At 33.3% G+C, this 17,873-nt stretch overlaps 1 protein-coding gene and 1 non-coding gene across 2 annotated transcripts; both read right to left on the reverse strand.

The window, feature by feature from the left end:
* Positions 1-8,635: 8,635 nt before the first annotated feature.
* Positions 8,636-8,720, reverse strand: TRNAM-CAU (transfer RNA methionine (anticodon CAU)). Its single transcript is given in 2 exon segments — positions 8,636-8,671; positions 8,683-8,720. It is a non-coding gene; the product is annotated as a tRNA-Met (tRNA).
* A 1,641-nt stretch (positions 8,721-10,361) lies between these two features.
* LOC132302263 (uncharacterized) lies at positions 10,362-11,171 on the reverse strand. The gene has a single exon (XM_059799113.1). The coding sequence runs from the start codon at positions 10,890-10,892 to the stop codon at positions 10,548-10,550; it is 345 nt and encodes a 114-aa protein (XP_059655096.1). The 5' UTR covers positions 10,893-11,171; the 3' UTR covers positions 10,362-10,547.
* Between the last annotated feature and the right edge of the window lie 6,702 nt (positions 11,172-17,873).

A 17,873-nucleotide genomic window follows, 5' to 3' on the forward strand; every position in this document is an offset into this window, starting at 1 on the left:
CATGCTGAGATTACAGGTCGTATGGATCAGTTGCAATCTCAAACTATGGCTGCAATTGAGACACTGTCAAATCGAGTCACTGCTCTAGAAAACATTGTCAGCACAGCCGGGACTTCAATTTCTGACGTCAGCAATGATCAACAAGCAATGGACCTCCAAATTGTCAAAGAACGAGCTAACAATGTGCATGAACTTGTTGTTGAAAGACCTGCTCCAAGCAATTGTTGAAATGTTTCAGCTATTCCCTCCGGCGATCTCTCTAATGTGGCACCAGACTGATTCACACTCTCAAAGGTTATCATTTTAATGACAATTTTTGCTATGAGTTATAATTTTTTTTTTTTTTTTGATATGTGCTAAATGAAACATCTGACAAATTTGAACGGTTAGTACTCCTCTTTATATTAGTTATTTCGTATTTGAATTTTTACGGATTATGTTGTCCTTTTTGCTCATGTCCAAATGGGGAGAAAATATATATTTTGGGTATATGCATGAACTAAGTGGGAGCTCTATTGAAAATATATGCCTTTAAATCACATCTTTAAACTTTATTGATTTATCGTTTGTCATCATAAAAAGGGGGAGAATATTGTTGGCACAAATACCTTTAATTCAAACCTCTTACTATTTTGATTATTACAAACAAAGATGAAAAATGCATTTAACATGTCTATATTGAGATGCAACAAACAAGAACATTGAGCACAAGGCATGGAAACACCATGGAATGGGAGCACAAAAGAGTGTATGGTAGTGTAGAATGGTGAGAGTAGATTTTATGTAAGGCAAGTTAGTTTATAGCATCTTGTTTAAAGCTCAAACCTACATTCATCTTTCATCAACTCATATCATATGACAACTAAATGATCCCATTTAATCTAATTTATCAGATAGATAATCTAATCGATCAAATGGCTAAAATAACCGATCAGGTCAGCCTCCTATCAACTAGATAAATGGAACAAATGAAAATTATTTTATCTGATGTAACCGATCACTTCAGTGATCTGACCGATCAGATTGATCCAAGTGATCGATCAGAGCACCACATAGTATCGATAGGATGTCAAAAACAGTGAAGTTTCTATTTTCTGAAAATTGCCATGTAACCGATCACTTCACCATGTAGCCGATCAGATGAAAGGATGTGATTAATCAGATCACTCCATACTATCGATGGGATGAAGAATCTAGTGAACTTAAAAGTTTTATGGTTTATCAAGTGACCGATCAGTTCGTTAATATAATTGATCAGATGGATCAAATTTTAGAAAGCACGGTGAAACAGGATCTGATCCTACCGATTAGTTCCATGATCTAACCAATCAAATGCTCCAACTGTCCGAACAGATATAGCATGTATTCAATCACTTCAGATCAAGCGATCGCACAGATGACTCATGTGACCGATCAGATGGGCAAAAAGTCAGAATTATTTTTGCCTCTAACGGTATTCTTGGCAGCTTTCAAAATCTTATCTTTATGCCTTTTAAACATTTATATAAACACGTCAAGGTTTTCATTATAATTCACTTCTTACAAAAGAGAGAAAAACCTTGTGATCAAAAAGAAACCTGCAAGATTGATCATTGTCTCATTCATATCATTTGAGCATTAAACCCTTTTGCTATTCTCTAAATATGCTATAGGCTTATGAGCATTGATTTGCATATCAAATTCTGAGAGTTTCTTTGTTCTTCAATTGTATTCTTCAAATATTGTACAGATTCGTTTAACCCAAAAGAAGTTTAAGAGGGGCTTGTTCTCTTAGCAAGAAGATTCAGAAGTGTGCTTCTTGTACCCATTTGCTCTCCACCCTTAAGAAGGAGCCATATTCGGTTTTGGTAAGTCTCATGAGGGATCTTGAGCTAAGGAGTAGGAGTTTCCGAACCTCGCTAAATCTTGGTGTTATGAGTTTACTTCTCTCTCTCTCTTTACTATGCTTTTTTATTAAAATTGTTTTGTTTCTCAATATCTGTTATTGTGTAATCAAGATTATTAATTGATCATCATAAATTAAATGGGTAGTGTAGAAAACACACTTAAAGTATGTTTACAGTGCATATCACATCCCTTACATGCAAAAAAACACACCTAAAGTTTCAATTTGATGCAAATAGATCCTTCTAACAAATTTAAACTCTAAGTTGACTAAATTACCCTTACTGAACTATTTTATAAAATATATAAAAGTAAATAATTTTGAAAAATGACCGAAAAGGACACTATTGTAGGATGCCCCTCTCGTGTAAAAAAACACCCCTAAAGTTTCAATCTAGTGCAAATAGGTCCCTCCGATAAATTTAAACCCTAAGTTGACTAAATTGCCCTTATTGAACTATTTTATAAAATATATATAAAAAAATAATTTTATAAAATGACCGAAAATGATACTATTGGAGGACATCGGCAATGGACAAGTAAAGATAAAAATATAAATAAAAGTATAAAAGAAAAAGAAAAATAAAAATAGAAAAATAAATAAATAAATAAAGTGCAAACTAATATAAAGACGAAAAAAATTCAAACTCCAAAAACCAGTGCACACTTATATTGGGAATTTTTTTTTTTTTTTTTTTTACAGTGTTGGTACAGAAAAAAAATAAAAAAAAATGAAGAAAAAAAAATTAGTAGAAAATAGTAAACTGAAATCTCAAAAAATTTAAATCCTTATTTTACAAATTCTCAAAGTTTAAAAAAATATATATTTAGAGATATATATAGAGAAAAAGTTTCATAAAAATATATATTTATACATATAAGGTAATGTGCACATAACACCCCTATACTATGAGATTAGTAGAACATATACCCCTTGGGCATTTTAGGAAGAGTGAAAAAGCAAAACGAGTATTACAACACTAATTTATGTCAGAAGGGGTATTTTTTGCACAGTTTTTCAAATAGGGGTAAAAGTACTACACAAAGTATACTTTAGGTGTGTTTTATGCACTTGTCCCTAAATTAAATAAACCTGATTAATTGGTATTGTTTTGTTAAGACTTTATTCACCCCTCTCTAGAGTCATAAATTGGGTAACAATGAGGTATATATATATATATATATATATATATATATATATATATATATATATATATTCATTTATATCCATACATATACATATATATAAGGTATATATATATATATATATAGCTGCCCATCCATACAACTATGGATTAAAATATCTGCCCGTCCAAGCTTCCTCCCTATGGCCCAACACCATTTTGTTGGCCCACCCTACAAGCCCAAAACCTCCTTTAAATTTGAAAAAATAAAACTAAAATAAAGTAATTAATTTAAAACCCTAAACATCCAAATAAATAAATAAACAAATAATTAACAACTAACAAAACAAAGTCACATTAAATAAATATATCTCAATAACAAATAACTACACATTACATAAATAATATTAATTCGCATAGCCATAGAAAATAAAGAATTTAAATAAAAATTACTTATTAAATAAATAACATTTAAAAGACAAATAATTAAACACTCCAAAATAAATGCATAAACAATTCACATAACCACGTAGATAATTAAAATGAAATATAAATAAATAAAAGCCTTGAAAATTTTAGGGGTATTACAACATGTAAACTCAAACCGGATCCATTTAATAATTGTGTCAAGAACCCTCAACACTAACCCAACCTGTTTATTAAACGGGTAAATGTGTTAACCTGTTTAATGACCTGTTTATAATATTTAATCAAATAATAAATAGTAAAAAAAAATTGTCACAATTAACCCAAATATCCAAAATAAGAAGAAAAATCATAAGGCGTAGACAATGTTTATGTTAAAATGACTTAATTATCCATAGTAATTGGGTTTAAATAGGTAACATATTACATAGGTCATCGGTCAACGGATAAAATATTCACTATTATAACATGTTGAGTTAAACGGGTCATAAACGGATTACACGAGTTGAACCCTTCAACCCTAACCCGACACAGTTAAGTGAATGAGTTAATCGTGTCAACCTATTTAAGGTCAACCCTAACCCACTTATCTCATGTCGTGTTAGTTGTTCGTGTCATAATTTGCCAGCCCTAGATGAAGCGCAATGTAAGGATATTATCTACTAAGTTTGGCGATCTCAGGTTGGTGGTTCAAGGATGAACAGATGATCAAAAGCTCAAGGATTGTAAAAAAAACAATTAATAAATTGGGCTCAGTCTACTCAGCCAAATGCGAGCAAGAATATTGCAGATGTTGAAAGTCGACTTAGAGTTACCTTCTGATTATTATCTAGACCAAATTCGGGAAATAAAGAAGTGACATCACATATTATGGCAGGATGAAGAGCTATTTTAGTATAAAAAAATCTAGAGTACAATGGCTTAAACTTGGGGACAAAAATTCTAAATTTTTTCATGTATCTACCATTAGAAGAAGAATGAGAAACCATATTTCAGGTATTGAAGACCGTACTGGACAATGGAGTGAAGACGAGCATGCAATTCAAATTACATTTTTGCATCACTTGCAGACATTGTTTCAGTCTCAATCTCTAACTCGTATTGAGTAATTTTTACACAATGTTCCCCAACGAGTGTCTTCGAAGATGAACTGAAATTTGATTTGCCCACCAACTGAAGCAGAAGTAAAAGTGGCAATTTTTTATATGTACCCAGGTAAAGCGCCAGGACGAGACAGTATGACTCATCTCTTTTATCAAAAATTCTAATGTACAATAAAAATAGGATGTTGTTGTTGAGTTTGTAGCTCAAAATTTGTGTGCATAAAATTAGTTTCTTTTTTCATTTTGGAAGGCTAAAATTGTGAAGGAAATTATGCCCCATTAAGTTTCTATATTAAAGTTGAGATTGATATGGTAACTCTCTGTATGCAAGTTGGGGAATACTTGTCAAACAAGAAATTAGGTTTTGAAGACTCTATAATAAAGATGGGTGTGAGAGATTTAGAGAGAGAAGAGAGAAAAGATGTAAGGGGTTTAAGGGTGAATGTTGTAAGGAGAGGGGAGATTATATGTAATTTCTGAGTATATACATGTTGCCTCAAAAGAGATGATGAGTGAGTGAGTTAGGTTTTGACGTGTGGTTGTATATTCTCTTCCTTAATTTATAATAGTGAAATATCTCTCTCTCCTATGAATGTAACCCTAAAGTTGGGTGAACCATGTAAAATATTGTGTTGTGCGTGAATGTGTGTGATTGTTATCTCCATATATGCTTGTATTGATGTGATGTGATGATACTTCCACTGTATGTGATGAATGAGGGATTTAACTCTCAACAACAGCCGACCGTTGAGTGGGTTGGAAGGAGTTAATTATCCGCAACAACTGGGATCAGAGCCGATGGTGGGTCAGAGCCTATGATTGGTCTTGAAGATCAGTGCAAAAAATTGATGCGAAGTTTTTCAGAGCAGAGGATGATCATGAAGTGCTATGGAGATTCAATTAAGAGTTGATGATGATACAAGGTATGTTGATAGTGTGAAGCCCATAAGGAACAAGTCTTGGAACAAACCATATGATGCTCATTTTCAAGATGGGGCAAGGGTGATAGAGGTGAAGCCCAAGAGGAACAAGTTTTGGGGACAAGCTAAGAGTAAATGCTAGTTCTCAAGAGGGGGCAAAGGGTGTGAAGAATGAAAGGGTTTGCTTTAAGCCCTATAAAGAGCAAAAGGTGATATGAAAAGTGAAGATGAGAGGTTTATTGCTTTGAGCCAGAAAAACAATTGATGAAGATGAGTTTGAAGATTGGTGGGTAACAATGCGTAAGCAATTGAACACCAATGGGATGGATAGAGGGATAGAAGAAAAATGAAGAATGATGAATTTGAGAAAATGTGGAGATTGTTAGAGTATTTCTCAAGTTCATCATAGTGCTTTATTTGAGGTGGAGTTATGAAGAGATCCTTATTCGAAGTGGAGCTAGATAAAAGAACGTGAAGATTGAATTTTGAGCCAAGGTGGAGATTGTTGGGTTTGTGGCTCAAAATTTGTCTACAGAAAATTATTTTCCTTTTTCCATTTTGGAAGGCTAAAATTTATGAAGGAAATTGTGTCCCATTAAGTTTCTATTTTAAAGTTGAGATTGATATGGTAACTCCTTGTATCCAAGTTGGGGAATACTTGTCAAATAAGGAATTGGGTTTTAAAACTCTATAAATAGATATGGGTGTGAGGGATTTAGAGAGATAAGAGAGAAAAAATATGTAAGAGGTTTAAAGGTGAATGTTATGAGGAATGGTTAGATTATATGTAATTCCCGTGTGTATACATGTAGCCTCAAAAGAAATTATGAGTGGATGAGTGAAGTTTTGACGTGTGGTTATATATTCTCTCCCTTAATTTATAATAGTGAAATCTCTCCCTCCCATGGACATAACCCTATAGTTAGGTGAACTATGTAAAATGTTGTGTTGTGCGTGGATGTGTGTGATTGTTATCTCTATATATGTTTGTGTTGATGTGATGTGATGATTCTTTCGCTGTGTATGATAAAAAAGGAATTTAACTCTCAACAATAGTCGACCATTGAGTGGGTAAGAGGGAATTAATTATACCCGATAGTTGTTAGGGGCAATTACAAGTTTTATGCACTCTGGTCTTATGTTAAATGGTATGAACCGTATAACTTGGTCACGGTCCCTAAAGTAGTTCTTACCCAAATATCTCAGTATCGTCATGTAATGTATCTTATAAAATTTTAGCAAAGGTGTTACCAAATCGTTTAAAGCCTATTTTAGCTTAATATTGTGGGTAATCCCAAAGCGCTTTTGTTTCAAGGCATCAGATTAAGGATAATATTCTTATTAGTCATTAAATTCTTCATTATTTAAAGAATAAAAGGAAAGGCAAATGAGTTTTTCTTGCATTAAAACTTAACATGAGTAAGGTATTGAAGACCCTATTTGCGAGCTATGGGATTTTCACAGTAAAATCGGCAGATCACCTGACGCATAATTTGGCGAAGAAAAGGATTAAGCATTCTCCTGCTTGTTCTAGCTTGATGGTTGGTTTATCTGCGATTTGGCGAAGCATTTGGAAGTGCAAAACTAAGGTTAAAATCAAAATTTTCCTTTGCATGCTTTGCCTGTTGATGCGAATCTCCAAAGGCGTGGATTATTGCAAGAGGTTGCTTGCCCCCGATGTGGTTTGGAAGTTGAATCAATTGAGTACCTTCTGTTTCAATGCTCTCATTCGGTCTCAGTTTGGAAAATGTTGCTTCTCAGATTGGATTTTGCAACAAGTTGTCGGCATTCCTTCTTGGAATGGTGGAATTGTATAGTTGGTAGTTTTGGTCAGAAGTGAATGGAGGTCAGATCGCAGTGGGCTTGGCGGCTTCATGTTGTTGGTATATATGGAAGAGTAGAAATTCTCTACTATCTCTGTTCCATTTTAAATGTCCACTTTCCGAAGTAGACTTTTAATAATATGGATGATAAGTGGAATGAGTGTAAGGTGTTACTCACTAAGCTGTTTTTGGTAATTTTGTGATCTTGACCTTGTTGGCCCTCTAATATCCTTTGGTGACGAAAGTTTAGGTATGCATGGGTCACCTCTGCCGAAGTTGTTTGCTTCAGAAATGCAATGGGGTGGGCTCTCGGTAATGTTTTATTCAAATTGGACTCTTTGGTAGTGTGCAATGCAATGCAATGTTGAACGAGAAGCAATGTCCGGTGGATATTCGAGCTATTATTTTCGATATCAAAGTCGGGCTTCGGAGATTTTCCTAGTCGCGGGTTAGCCATGTTCATAAGTATGACAACTAGGTTGCCAGTGTAGTGGTAATACTCCCCAAAAGCCATGTGTATATGGATGTTGAACTTGAATCCTTTCCCGAGCATATTGTGTATTTGACTGCTTTAGATTGTCAAAAATAAATAAATAAATAAATAGAAGAACAAGATTGGGAAGCAAATTCTCATTATGAACCATATGAAAGCATTGAAGGGTAATTAGGCCAGCCCAGACCACCCACTATTAGTTTCCCAGGCCCACTTCTGGTTTAATCATTTAGTTTCCCACAACAAGCCCATGCTTAAAACCTTTTCCGGTTTCTAGATCAAACAATGAAATTTTTGGAGAAGACACAGAGGCTGTTAACTACTAGGACTAAAGCCCAAAGGAATGTTAATTGTGAAGAAAATATATTAGGGAACTTGTCTTTTTAAAGTTTTGATGTATTTTTCTCAAAACAGAATATTCATGAAATTTTTGGAGAAGACACAGAGGCTGTTAACTACTAGGACTAAAGCCCAAAGGAATGTTAATTGTGAAGAAAATATATTAGGGAACTTGTCTTTTTAAAGTTTTGATGTATTTTTCTCAAAACAGAATATTCAGAAATAGCCTCTCCGAATGTAAGCATGACGGGAGAAGCTTTACGCACTGTGTTTGCCCTTTTTACCCTTTATTCTTGAAATCATGTGTTTTAAAATAAATCATAATTAGAACAATTTAGATGAAGAAATTTGAAAATTTAAAAAAAAAATTTTAATTAAAAATAAAATGGTTGAGTTATGCTCCTGTTTTGTATTGTTATTTAAATTTCCTTGCAAAAAAAGTAGGAGAGTTGTGTTATGGAGTATGGATAATGGACAATTCTGTTGCAAAATATTCCATAAAAGAAAAAGGAAAAGGTGGGAATGGGGTGAGAGAGGCTCGAACTCTCGACCTCAGGATAACTCAGAAGCTATGAGACCTACGCGCTAGCCAACTGCGCCACCACCCCGCTGTGACAGAAGACACTTTATTTAAAGATATAGTTGACACGTGTTTAAGTTTGGAACGACAAGGTGGTGATAAAAATTATGAAATCAAATGAGAAAATGAAGTAGGAAGTAATTAATTTTAATTATATTAATGTTACATATAAAAAAGGCCCTTATCTCACATCACATCTTCTAAGGTGAGAGTTTGAATTCTTTTGAGACCACCTTCAGGGTCGGTGCATGTAGGATAAGAGGACTGCAAATGTTCGGTGATAAATTATAAGATATTCTAAGAAGTTTGACACCACTATCATCGAATATATACATATATTGTGACGGTGTTGGTGTGCAAGCACATAAGTACTAAAGTACATTATTGAGATGATTTGGCTGAACTGAATCATTTAGCAACATGCGTATGCCAGAATAACAATGTGATTTAACTTACAAATTGATTTCTCATTATGAACCATATCAAAGCATTTAAGGGGCACCATTTAGATTTTGAACAGAACAAGCCCATGCCTTAAACTAGGGCTAGGACTAATCCATCGCAGACATCATTTTTATTTATTCATTTTATTTTATCATAACAAAGCCTAAAAAGGAATCTGAGGAAAAGATTAGAAAACATTTGTCTTTTTCATGGAGAATGATATTTATTGAACATATACAATCTTGTCCAGCAATTCATATGTGAACAAAATTCAAGTACATAAACAAATCTCGATACAAAGAGAAAAGGGCATTTCATCTCCCACTTTTGAGTACTCACTATCAAGCCCATTAACCTCTCCAATCGTATTTTTCACATTAAATATTTCAATAACCACAAAAAAAAAAAAAAAAAAAAAAAAAAAAAAAAAAGACCACAAAACATTTTGAGAGTAACAATTTTTTGGATATAAACTTAAATACGATTATGATGTGTCTTCACAACTTGACAACTTGCCTTAAAATTCTGAAATTATATATTTATTTTTTTGTTTTTTTGTAGCTAGGTGAAGCAAAAAGCAATTCATTATTTGGACTTCGGATTCGAAATTAAACCATTAAAAATGCATATTTCACATGGTTGGCATTGGCAGGCCAAAAGTGTAACTTCATAATTTAGTCAATTTTACAACATTGAATTTTTTTAGCTACCCAACATTTTACACTGTCCATATAAATAACTAACTTTGTTACCAGTCTCTCATTTTTCAAAAAGAAGGTGAAGAGTCGGGACAAGGATCTTCTCCAAAGCTGAAGAGGTTCTACACAGAATTCAATGGTTGAAATTGTATTGATAAATAGGATCTACTAGTAATGATACAATTTCAATTACTATATTCTGTGCAGGACCTCTCCTGCACTGGAGAGGATCCTTATCCGAGGAATCCGACCTCCGTATTAGACAATTTGTTAAATCTCTATCTAGCTACTTGAATACTTAACTTTAAAAAAAAAAAAATACAAAAACTTTACGATAGTATATATAGTTCTATTGACCATGGAATATAATAAATATATTCTCTCTAGATAATCAATAAATACTAGACAATTAGGCATAGCAAAGAACTCTAACTTGACACCATCATTACAAAAAAGAAACTATCAAACATGAAAACTATGTCAAAGGAAGTGAATGCATGATTAATGGCATGAGGAATCCATATACATACTTACACAAGGAAGGCATGTATATATATATAATCCATGTTTACAATCAGAAACCATGGATCAAACTTCAACCAAAATATACATCTGTAAATTCATTTTGGGACAACACAAGAAAATCAAAAAAAAAAATGTAAGCAAATGGCATTGTCTCAACATATATATCCTCTCTCCCACTTTTTAAGTTCTTATACTTCCCCATCCCTTCTCTGCATCAAATCCTCAAAGCTCCAATCCCTTCTCATCCCACAGCTCCTCACCAGCCTCGGCGTGCTGCTCTCAAACTGCAGAGACGCGCTAGTATGCACGCGGTGATGGCCCTTCTTGACCCTCTTCGTCGTCCCCACAAAGCCGGAGGACTCATTCCTCATCTTGTTATAAGGCCTTGGGGTCCCCAAGTTGCCGGACCAGCTTCTCTCAACCTTCGACCAACACAGACTTAAATTCGACTTGTCTTGTTGGTAATTCTTGCTGCAATCTCTCTCTGAGTCTACCCTTTGCAGGCTTTGGCATGTCAAGCAATTGAGACTCATGGTGATAGACAGAGAGTCGAATAGGGGTCGAGAGAAGAGGTCAAGAAAGGATTGGAGGATGTGAGGGGAGAGGGGAGGAGTTTATTTTACATTAACAGGGTTGAAGATTTTACATGATGGGTTGGGGAGATCAAGTGAAAATATATTTGGATATATACATATTATTTACAGTTGTTTTGCTTATCAAAAACATATTTATTTGCAGTTAGTTTTAGATGGTGAGAGGGATATTGGGTGGTTTTACTCTGTTTTGTGGGAGATAGTAGCTGTTTATTGTTGATAATAACCATTCTTTGTGAGATTTATTTGGCTATGAGATCCGGGAATAAAGCTAATCCACATCTATTTTGGGTATGCAATAATGTTGTAGCTTTTTTCTTTTTTCTTTTTCTTTTTCATTTTTTTTTTTTTCTTTTTTCTTGGTTTTTTTTTTTAAAGGTATGCACTAATATTTTAGCCTTGGTTTGGATAGAGCTCCTTCATGCATGCGCCGCTTGGTTTGGGGGATATAGCTCAATTGGTAGAATTCTGTTCTTGTAATTAGGTCGTGATTACAGGTTGGATGTCTAATTGTCCAAGTGGTAATGATAGTATCTTGTACTTGAACAGTGGCTCACTTTTTCTAAGTAATGGAAAAGAGGACCGAAACATGCCGCTGAAAGACTCTACTGCGACAGACCTCTTGAAGATTAGGAGCACCTCAACCTTTGAATTGAATGTTTTTGATAAGAAAAGTAAGGGATAATCTTGAGATAAAAAGTTTAACTAAATAAGGCCTTCTTGGTTCTTGGATAGATGCTAAATATATAGATTTGATTTTCTAGGTTATTTCTTTTTCTAGAAAGAAATGTACACACATTCACATGCTCCTTTGAAAACGTGAATTGTTGTGCATTAGAAGGCAAGGAAGTACCATTTAACTATATCCCTTTATAAATTTGTTTCAATACATACAAAATGTTTTTGAGTTTAGCAATATTATTTTGCTAATAATACAAAATGTTTTAAATTTTCAAATCTTGAATAAAATATTCATTATTTACATGCAGTAAATAAATCTCCACTCTTCCCCGCGCATTGGAAGGAGAATCCAAATTCCTAAGAACAGATGCAAAGTTAAAACTCATTAAGACTCCAACTTTTTATTGTGCTCAATAAAATTGTCGAGAAAAGCTTAATATGGCATATTTTAGATATTTTACGGCATGCAAATAATGAATTTTTAGAAAATTATAGATAAAATAAAATGATAAGCTACATGTAAAAAGAGAAGTAGTAGAAGAAAATATTGTTAAAACAAATTTTTTTTTTTTTTTTGGTAACTTATTCAATTTTCAAAGAGAAAAAAAAGTACTTTGATTCATATATTAATGAAAGATTAAAAAAAAAAAAAATGTATCATTTAATTTTAATTAAACAAAAGAACAAAAAAATTTAACAAAATATGATTATTAAGAGCAAATAAAGAGTACTTTAATAATTTATACAAGCCGTAGCTATAGAATTTGTCATTTAACATTAATTGAAAACTAAAATATTAACATATATGGTATCAATTAAAAAATATTTTTGGCATTTTTATCATCTTGGTACCATAAAGTTTAAGTTTAAGTTTTCCTAATGCTCTCAAAACTCGCCAAAAGAGATTAACCTATGGTTGTAGATAGTTGTTTTGTAAACATAATCTAACAACAATATCTAACAAGGTTATACTACTGTCATTAAAGGAAAAAAAATATTATACATGTGTTTATATAAATATGTAAATGGAGTATTTACATATTACAATAAAAACTACGAACTGATATTTTTGTTTAACAAGATTTTAGACTTCAAAAAGTAAAGCTAAAAAAAAAATCAACTAAAAATTTCTATGATTTCAAGAAATAATAAATTATTTATTTAAAACTCACTATTTTTAGGACCAATGAATTTGAAAATATTTGGGGGGCCAACTAAAATTTATTTATAAAATATCAGTTTTCATAGTGGAATAAATAAAATTGGAAAGAAAAAAAATAAAAATAAAAATTAGGGTATGCCCCTGAATATATCAATATTACATAACAGTAAATCGGATGAGAAAGTGTAATGACGATTATATTACATGTTATGCTATAAATACTTTGCGTTCTCAATCAACTGTTGGATCGAGAGTGTCATTTTAGCTCTCGATTTAACAACAAGCTTTAAACATGTAGATTTTACAAAATCATATGACAGTTTTTTTTCGTGTCCAGTTATCACCTATGTATCAATCAATTATGTCTGGGTCCCCTAGATCATTTTTTAATGGAGTGCAGATACCAACGGCATAAACCAAACCAGCTGGGTCAAATATTTTTCAAACACCTAACCCTAACTTGATGGCTGCTTCCCACAAATAAAACAAAAATAAATTAAACAAAATATTTTTGAGTCGAAAGAAAGTGGGAAGAAAGGGAAGAATGTGGTAGGTCATGATGACTTTTTGATTGATAAATTAATTAGCATGTGCAAAACGCGATTAGTTTCTCTAATTCATTATTATTGTATGTTTTTTGTTGAGGTGTCAGTTTCAAACAAACTTTTCTGACTCATCAATTGATCATCTTTCAATTTTCCATGAATTAGATGATTGTCTACAAATTATACTAAGAGAATATTCAAGATTCCTCCGCAGAACATGTTTGGAAAAAAAAAAAAAAAAGAAGTGGAATTCTATCATTACTTTATAACTATAATATTAAGATTGATGAATAAGACAATGAAAACTAACTTGGATATGAGATTAGTGTCGTGACTACGAATGTGCTGATTGATAAAATTGAAAATTAAACACTAAAAATTTTGCTACTTAAAGATTTATGTATTTAAAATTTAACTCTTAAAATTTTTAGGCCACTTAAAATTTTTGTACTTAAAATTTAACTCTTAAAATTTTTAGTATTTATTCTTTGAATTTTTTTTTTTAATTTTCAGCATTCAACATTCCATTATAAGTGATGTCTGTATCACTTAAAATTTTACCCAATTTTCAGTGGTGCTTACCATTTTAAGTGATATTCAAATTCAATTATCAAACACACTTAATTGAATAAGCACTTAATTTGTTCAGAACTAAGTATTGATTGAGTTTTCATACCGCACCTAAGTTTTTCAGGATTTCTTTTTAAAAAAAATCTTTCATAGATGGAATTAGCATTGAATTAATTAAACTAAAGAAGTATCCAAATGAGATTGTTAGGGCATGTTTGGCATTGTTGTTAGATTGAAAAAAATGCTTTTATTAGTAGAACTTTTAAAAAATTATAGTTAGTAAAAAGCATGTTAGACATATGATAAGACATTATATATAGTACTTTTCACAACTAAAATACTTTTCAGGGTAAGTACAAAAAACACCCCTAAAGTATACCTTTCATAACTCTTTTACCCTCTATTTAAAAAGATGTTCAAAAAACACCCCTATTCTTTTCAATTTATGCGAAAACACTCCTCAATTGATATAATGCCTATTTTACCCTTTTACTTTTCCAAAAATGCCCCTACGCTCATTTTCTCTTTTCTCTTTTAACCCTTTTTCTTTCTCCAAAGGAGCTGCCGACAGACCAATGAGAACAGAGGATGGTTCAGCGAGTTGGTGTAGACACTAAAATTTTAATGAGCTTTGGTTTTGACAAATGGACCCATTAAATATGGGCCTAATGTTTAATTAAGTTATTTAATTGGCTCAAACTTGGTCCACTTAAATTATTTAATTAGCCCAACCCAGATGGTTAAATAAAAAGATAATTATTCCTAATAAAATATATTTGGAATAATTATTTTTAAGGATAATTATCATTATATAACCGGTCCGGCCCAGTTATTATTTTATCCTTATCAAAAGATAACACGTGTCATCATCTTATGGATCCAAGAAGCTTATAAATAGAGGCCTGAAGGAAAAAGGAAGGGGGACACAAATTCAGAGTCCAGAAATCCAGAAACTCAGAAATTCAAACACAAATTTAGAAATTCAGACACAAATTCAGAAATTCAAAAGTTTATAAACCAAAAGACTCAGAAATTTAAACACAATTCAGAATTCAGAAGTTCAGAAATTCAGAGACTCAGAAATCCAGAGGGTTCAAAAATTCAGAGACACAAATTCAGAATTCAAAAATCCAGGGGGGTCCAAAATTTCAGAAACTCAGAAATCTAGAAATCCATAGGGATCCAGAGATTCAGAATTCCATAGTAAATACAGAAGCTCTGCCGACATTCATCCCCAATATCCAAACCTGAAGGCGAAGAACAACAAGCACATCAAATCGTGTCGTTCTTCATCAAAATTTCACGGTGATCAATAACAAGCACATCAAATCATGTTGTTCTTCATCAAAATTCAACAGTGATCAACAACAAGCACAACCAAAGTCGTGCCGTTCTTCCACAAATTCTCTGAAGATGAAGAACAACATGCACATCCAATCTAAAGCCGTGTCGTTCTTCCTCATATTCAACAAAGGACAACAAGCACATCAAAATTGTGCCATTCTTTTCCCTGTGATTCAACAAGTTCAAAGAATCATCAAATAACACTGTTCGAGATCAAATTTCGTCAGCCCTCGATCAGAAATCAACAGCGATCTTCTTCAACTACAAATACTTGAAGAAGATTGTCAACAACCCGATTCAAGATCAAGCTCCAACAGCCCTTGGATTCAACCAACAAAGGAGATCGAATCAGAAGACAAGTTCTTTCTTTTGTAAAGAATATCTCTGAGGATTGTACTCAATTTTCATAAATCAATAAATTACTATTTGCTCCCATATTTTGTTCTTTATTTGCAGACTACAAAATTTGTGTGTACAAAGGTCTGACACGCCCAGTGGGACATCTTTTGCCTCTCATCTCTTTCTCCTACATCAAATCCTTAACAAATTCATCATCAGATTCTATAACTTCCAACAAGATTCAGACGAAGAGTAAGAATACCACTAAGGACATCGCAGTCATGACAGACAACAGCATCACCACCACAAAAGGTCGCAAGAAGGTTGCAACTTCATCAAGTGGTACAAACATCTCTGCAAGTTCAATGATGTAGAGCTTGGTCAAAGCATCTGTTCCTGCCAAAAGACAGCATGGTGCAATGAGAGTCGATTCCACCAAATCTATCAAAGTAACAACCCAGACTCATACTGCTTTCACCTCGTTGGGGCAAAGAAGGAAGGTTCCTACAAGCTTAAAGATTGTTCCAGTCACAAGTTCAAGTTCAAGGCTGGTCTACCCAAGGCTAAAGATTTTTTGACTCTATCACTATGCCAGTCATGATGACGAGTACTACCTCGTACGAAGGGCAATTGACGACTATGACTCGTGCAATTGAAAGATTACAACACTCTCTTATAGAGCAAGATCTGAAAATTGCCTCACTGACAGAAAAGTTAAAATTACGTGACAACAATGCTGAGTCAAGCAAAGGCCGAATTCCTCATTCTAATTCTATGTTAGAGACCACTTCCATTGACGATCAAAATGACATTTCCGCAAATCCAACTATTGAAGCTGCCTCTATCACCTCACTTTTTGTCCAACAACTTCAAGACATGATAGTGAATTGCATAAAAGAACAATACAGTGGCGTTTCTCAAAGTGCTCGCATGTACTCAAAGCCTTACACAGAAAGAATTGACATCTTAAAAATGCCAATTGGGTATCAACCTCCAAAGCTTTAACAGTTTGACGGAAAAGGCAATCCCAAGCAATATGTTGCACACTTTGTAGAAACTTGTGGCAATACTGGTACAGATACAGATCTCCTTGTCAAGCAATTCGTTCGTTCCCTCAAAGGGTATGCATTTGATTGGTATACAGACCTCAAACTGGAGGCATTGACAGTTGGGAACAGATGGAACAAGAATTTCTCAACCGTTTCTACAGCACTCGTCGTACTATAAGTATGTTAGAGCTTACAAAAACAAAATAGATGAAGGGTGAACCTGTGGTTAACTACATCAACCGTTGGCGAGCTCTAAGTCTTGACTGCAAGGATCGATTGTCTAAAATTTCTGCAGTTGAAGCATGTATGCAAGGTATGCGCTAGGAAATTCTTTACATCCTATAAGGGATTAAGCCTCGCACATTTGAAGAGCTTGTTACTCGAACCCACGACATAGAGCTTAGCATGGAAAATCATAGTGCTAGGAAAGATATTCCAGATTTACCCGACAACCTTCAAGAAGATGAGGGAAGTGAGTTTGAAGAAGAACACAATATACTTCCTAACTCGGATGACGAAATAGCTTCATCTTTCATTGTAAGCATCATCTCGAAAGACTTGCATCAAGAAACGCACCATGCTACAACAATGACTTCAACCGAAAGTGTTAAATCACAAGGGGCATTAAGTTAAGGAAACCAAGAAGAAAATTCTTAAAGTGACGACGAGATAGTCTGTGCCCTCCAGTATAAGCTTAGATTGTCGTCTGGTTCTTGCGAAGTTGAAGTGCTCTTAGATACGAGCCTAAACTGTTGATGACACTACTTGACACGAGTTTAAACTGTCTATCTGGAAAAAATAAATAAATAAATAAATAAAAATAAAAAAAATCAAGAACTCCTTGACACGAGTTTAAACTGTCTACCAGAAAAAAATGACACTCATTGGCACGATCTTAAATTGTCTACCTGAAAAAAATCAAAAACTCCTTGACACGAGTTTGAACTGTCTATTTGAAAGAAAAAAAATTCAAAAACTCTTTGATACAAGTATAAATTGTCTGGAAAAAAGAAGAAAAAAAAAAAATGACACTCCTTGACACGAGTTTAAACTGTCTACCTGGAAAAAAAATCAAGAATTTCTTGATACGAGTTTAAACTGTCTCAAAAAAAATAAATAAATAAATAAATTGATACTCCTGATCGTATGAGCTTAAACTGCACTATGCGCCCATATGAGTTAAAACCGTGATCGCAAAAAAAAAAAAAAAAAAAAAAAAAAAAAAAAAAAA

This window comes from Cornus florida, unplaced genomic scaffold (genome assembly GCF_030987335.1).
Source record: "Cornus florida cultivar Cherokee Brave unplaced genomic scaffold, ASM3098733v1 CherokeeBrave_3.0.0_Hap2_Chr04, whole genome shotgun sequence".
NCBI classification, from domain to species: Eukaryota; Viridiplantae; Streptophyta; class Magnoliopsida; order Cornales; family Cornaceae; genus Cornus; species Cornus florida.

Coding starts and splice junctions, on each gene's coding strand:
- LOC132302263 (XM_059799113.1), bottom strand. CDS start 10,892: ATGAGTCTCAATTGCTTGACATGCCAAAGCCTGCAAAGGGTAGACTCA.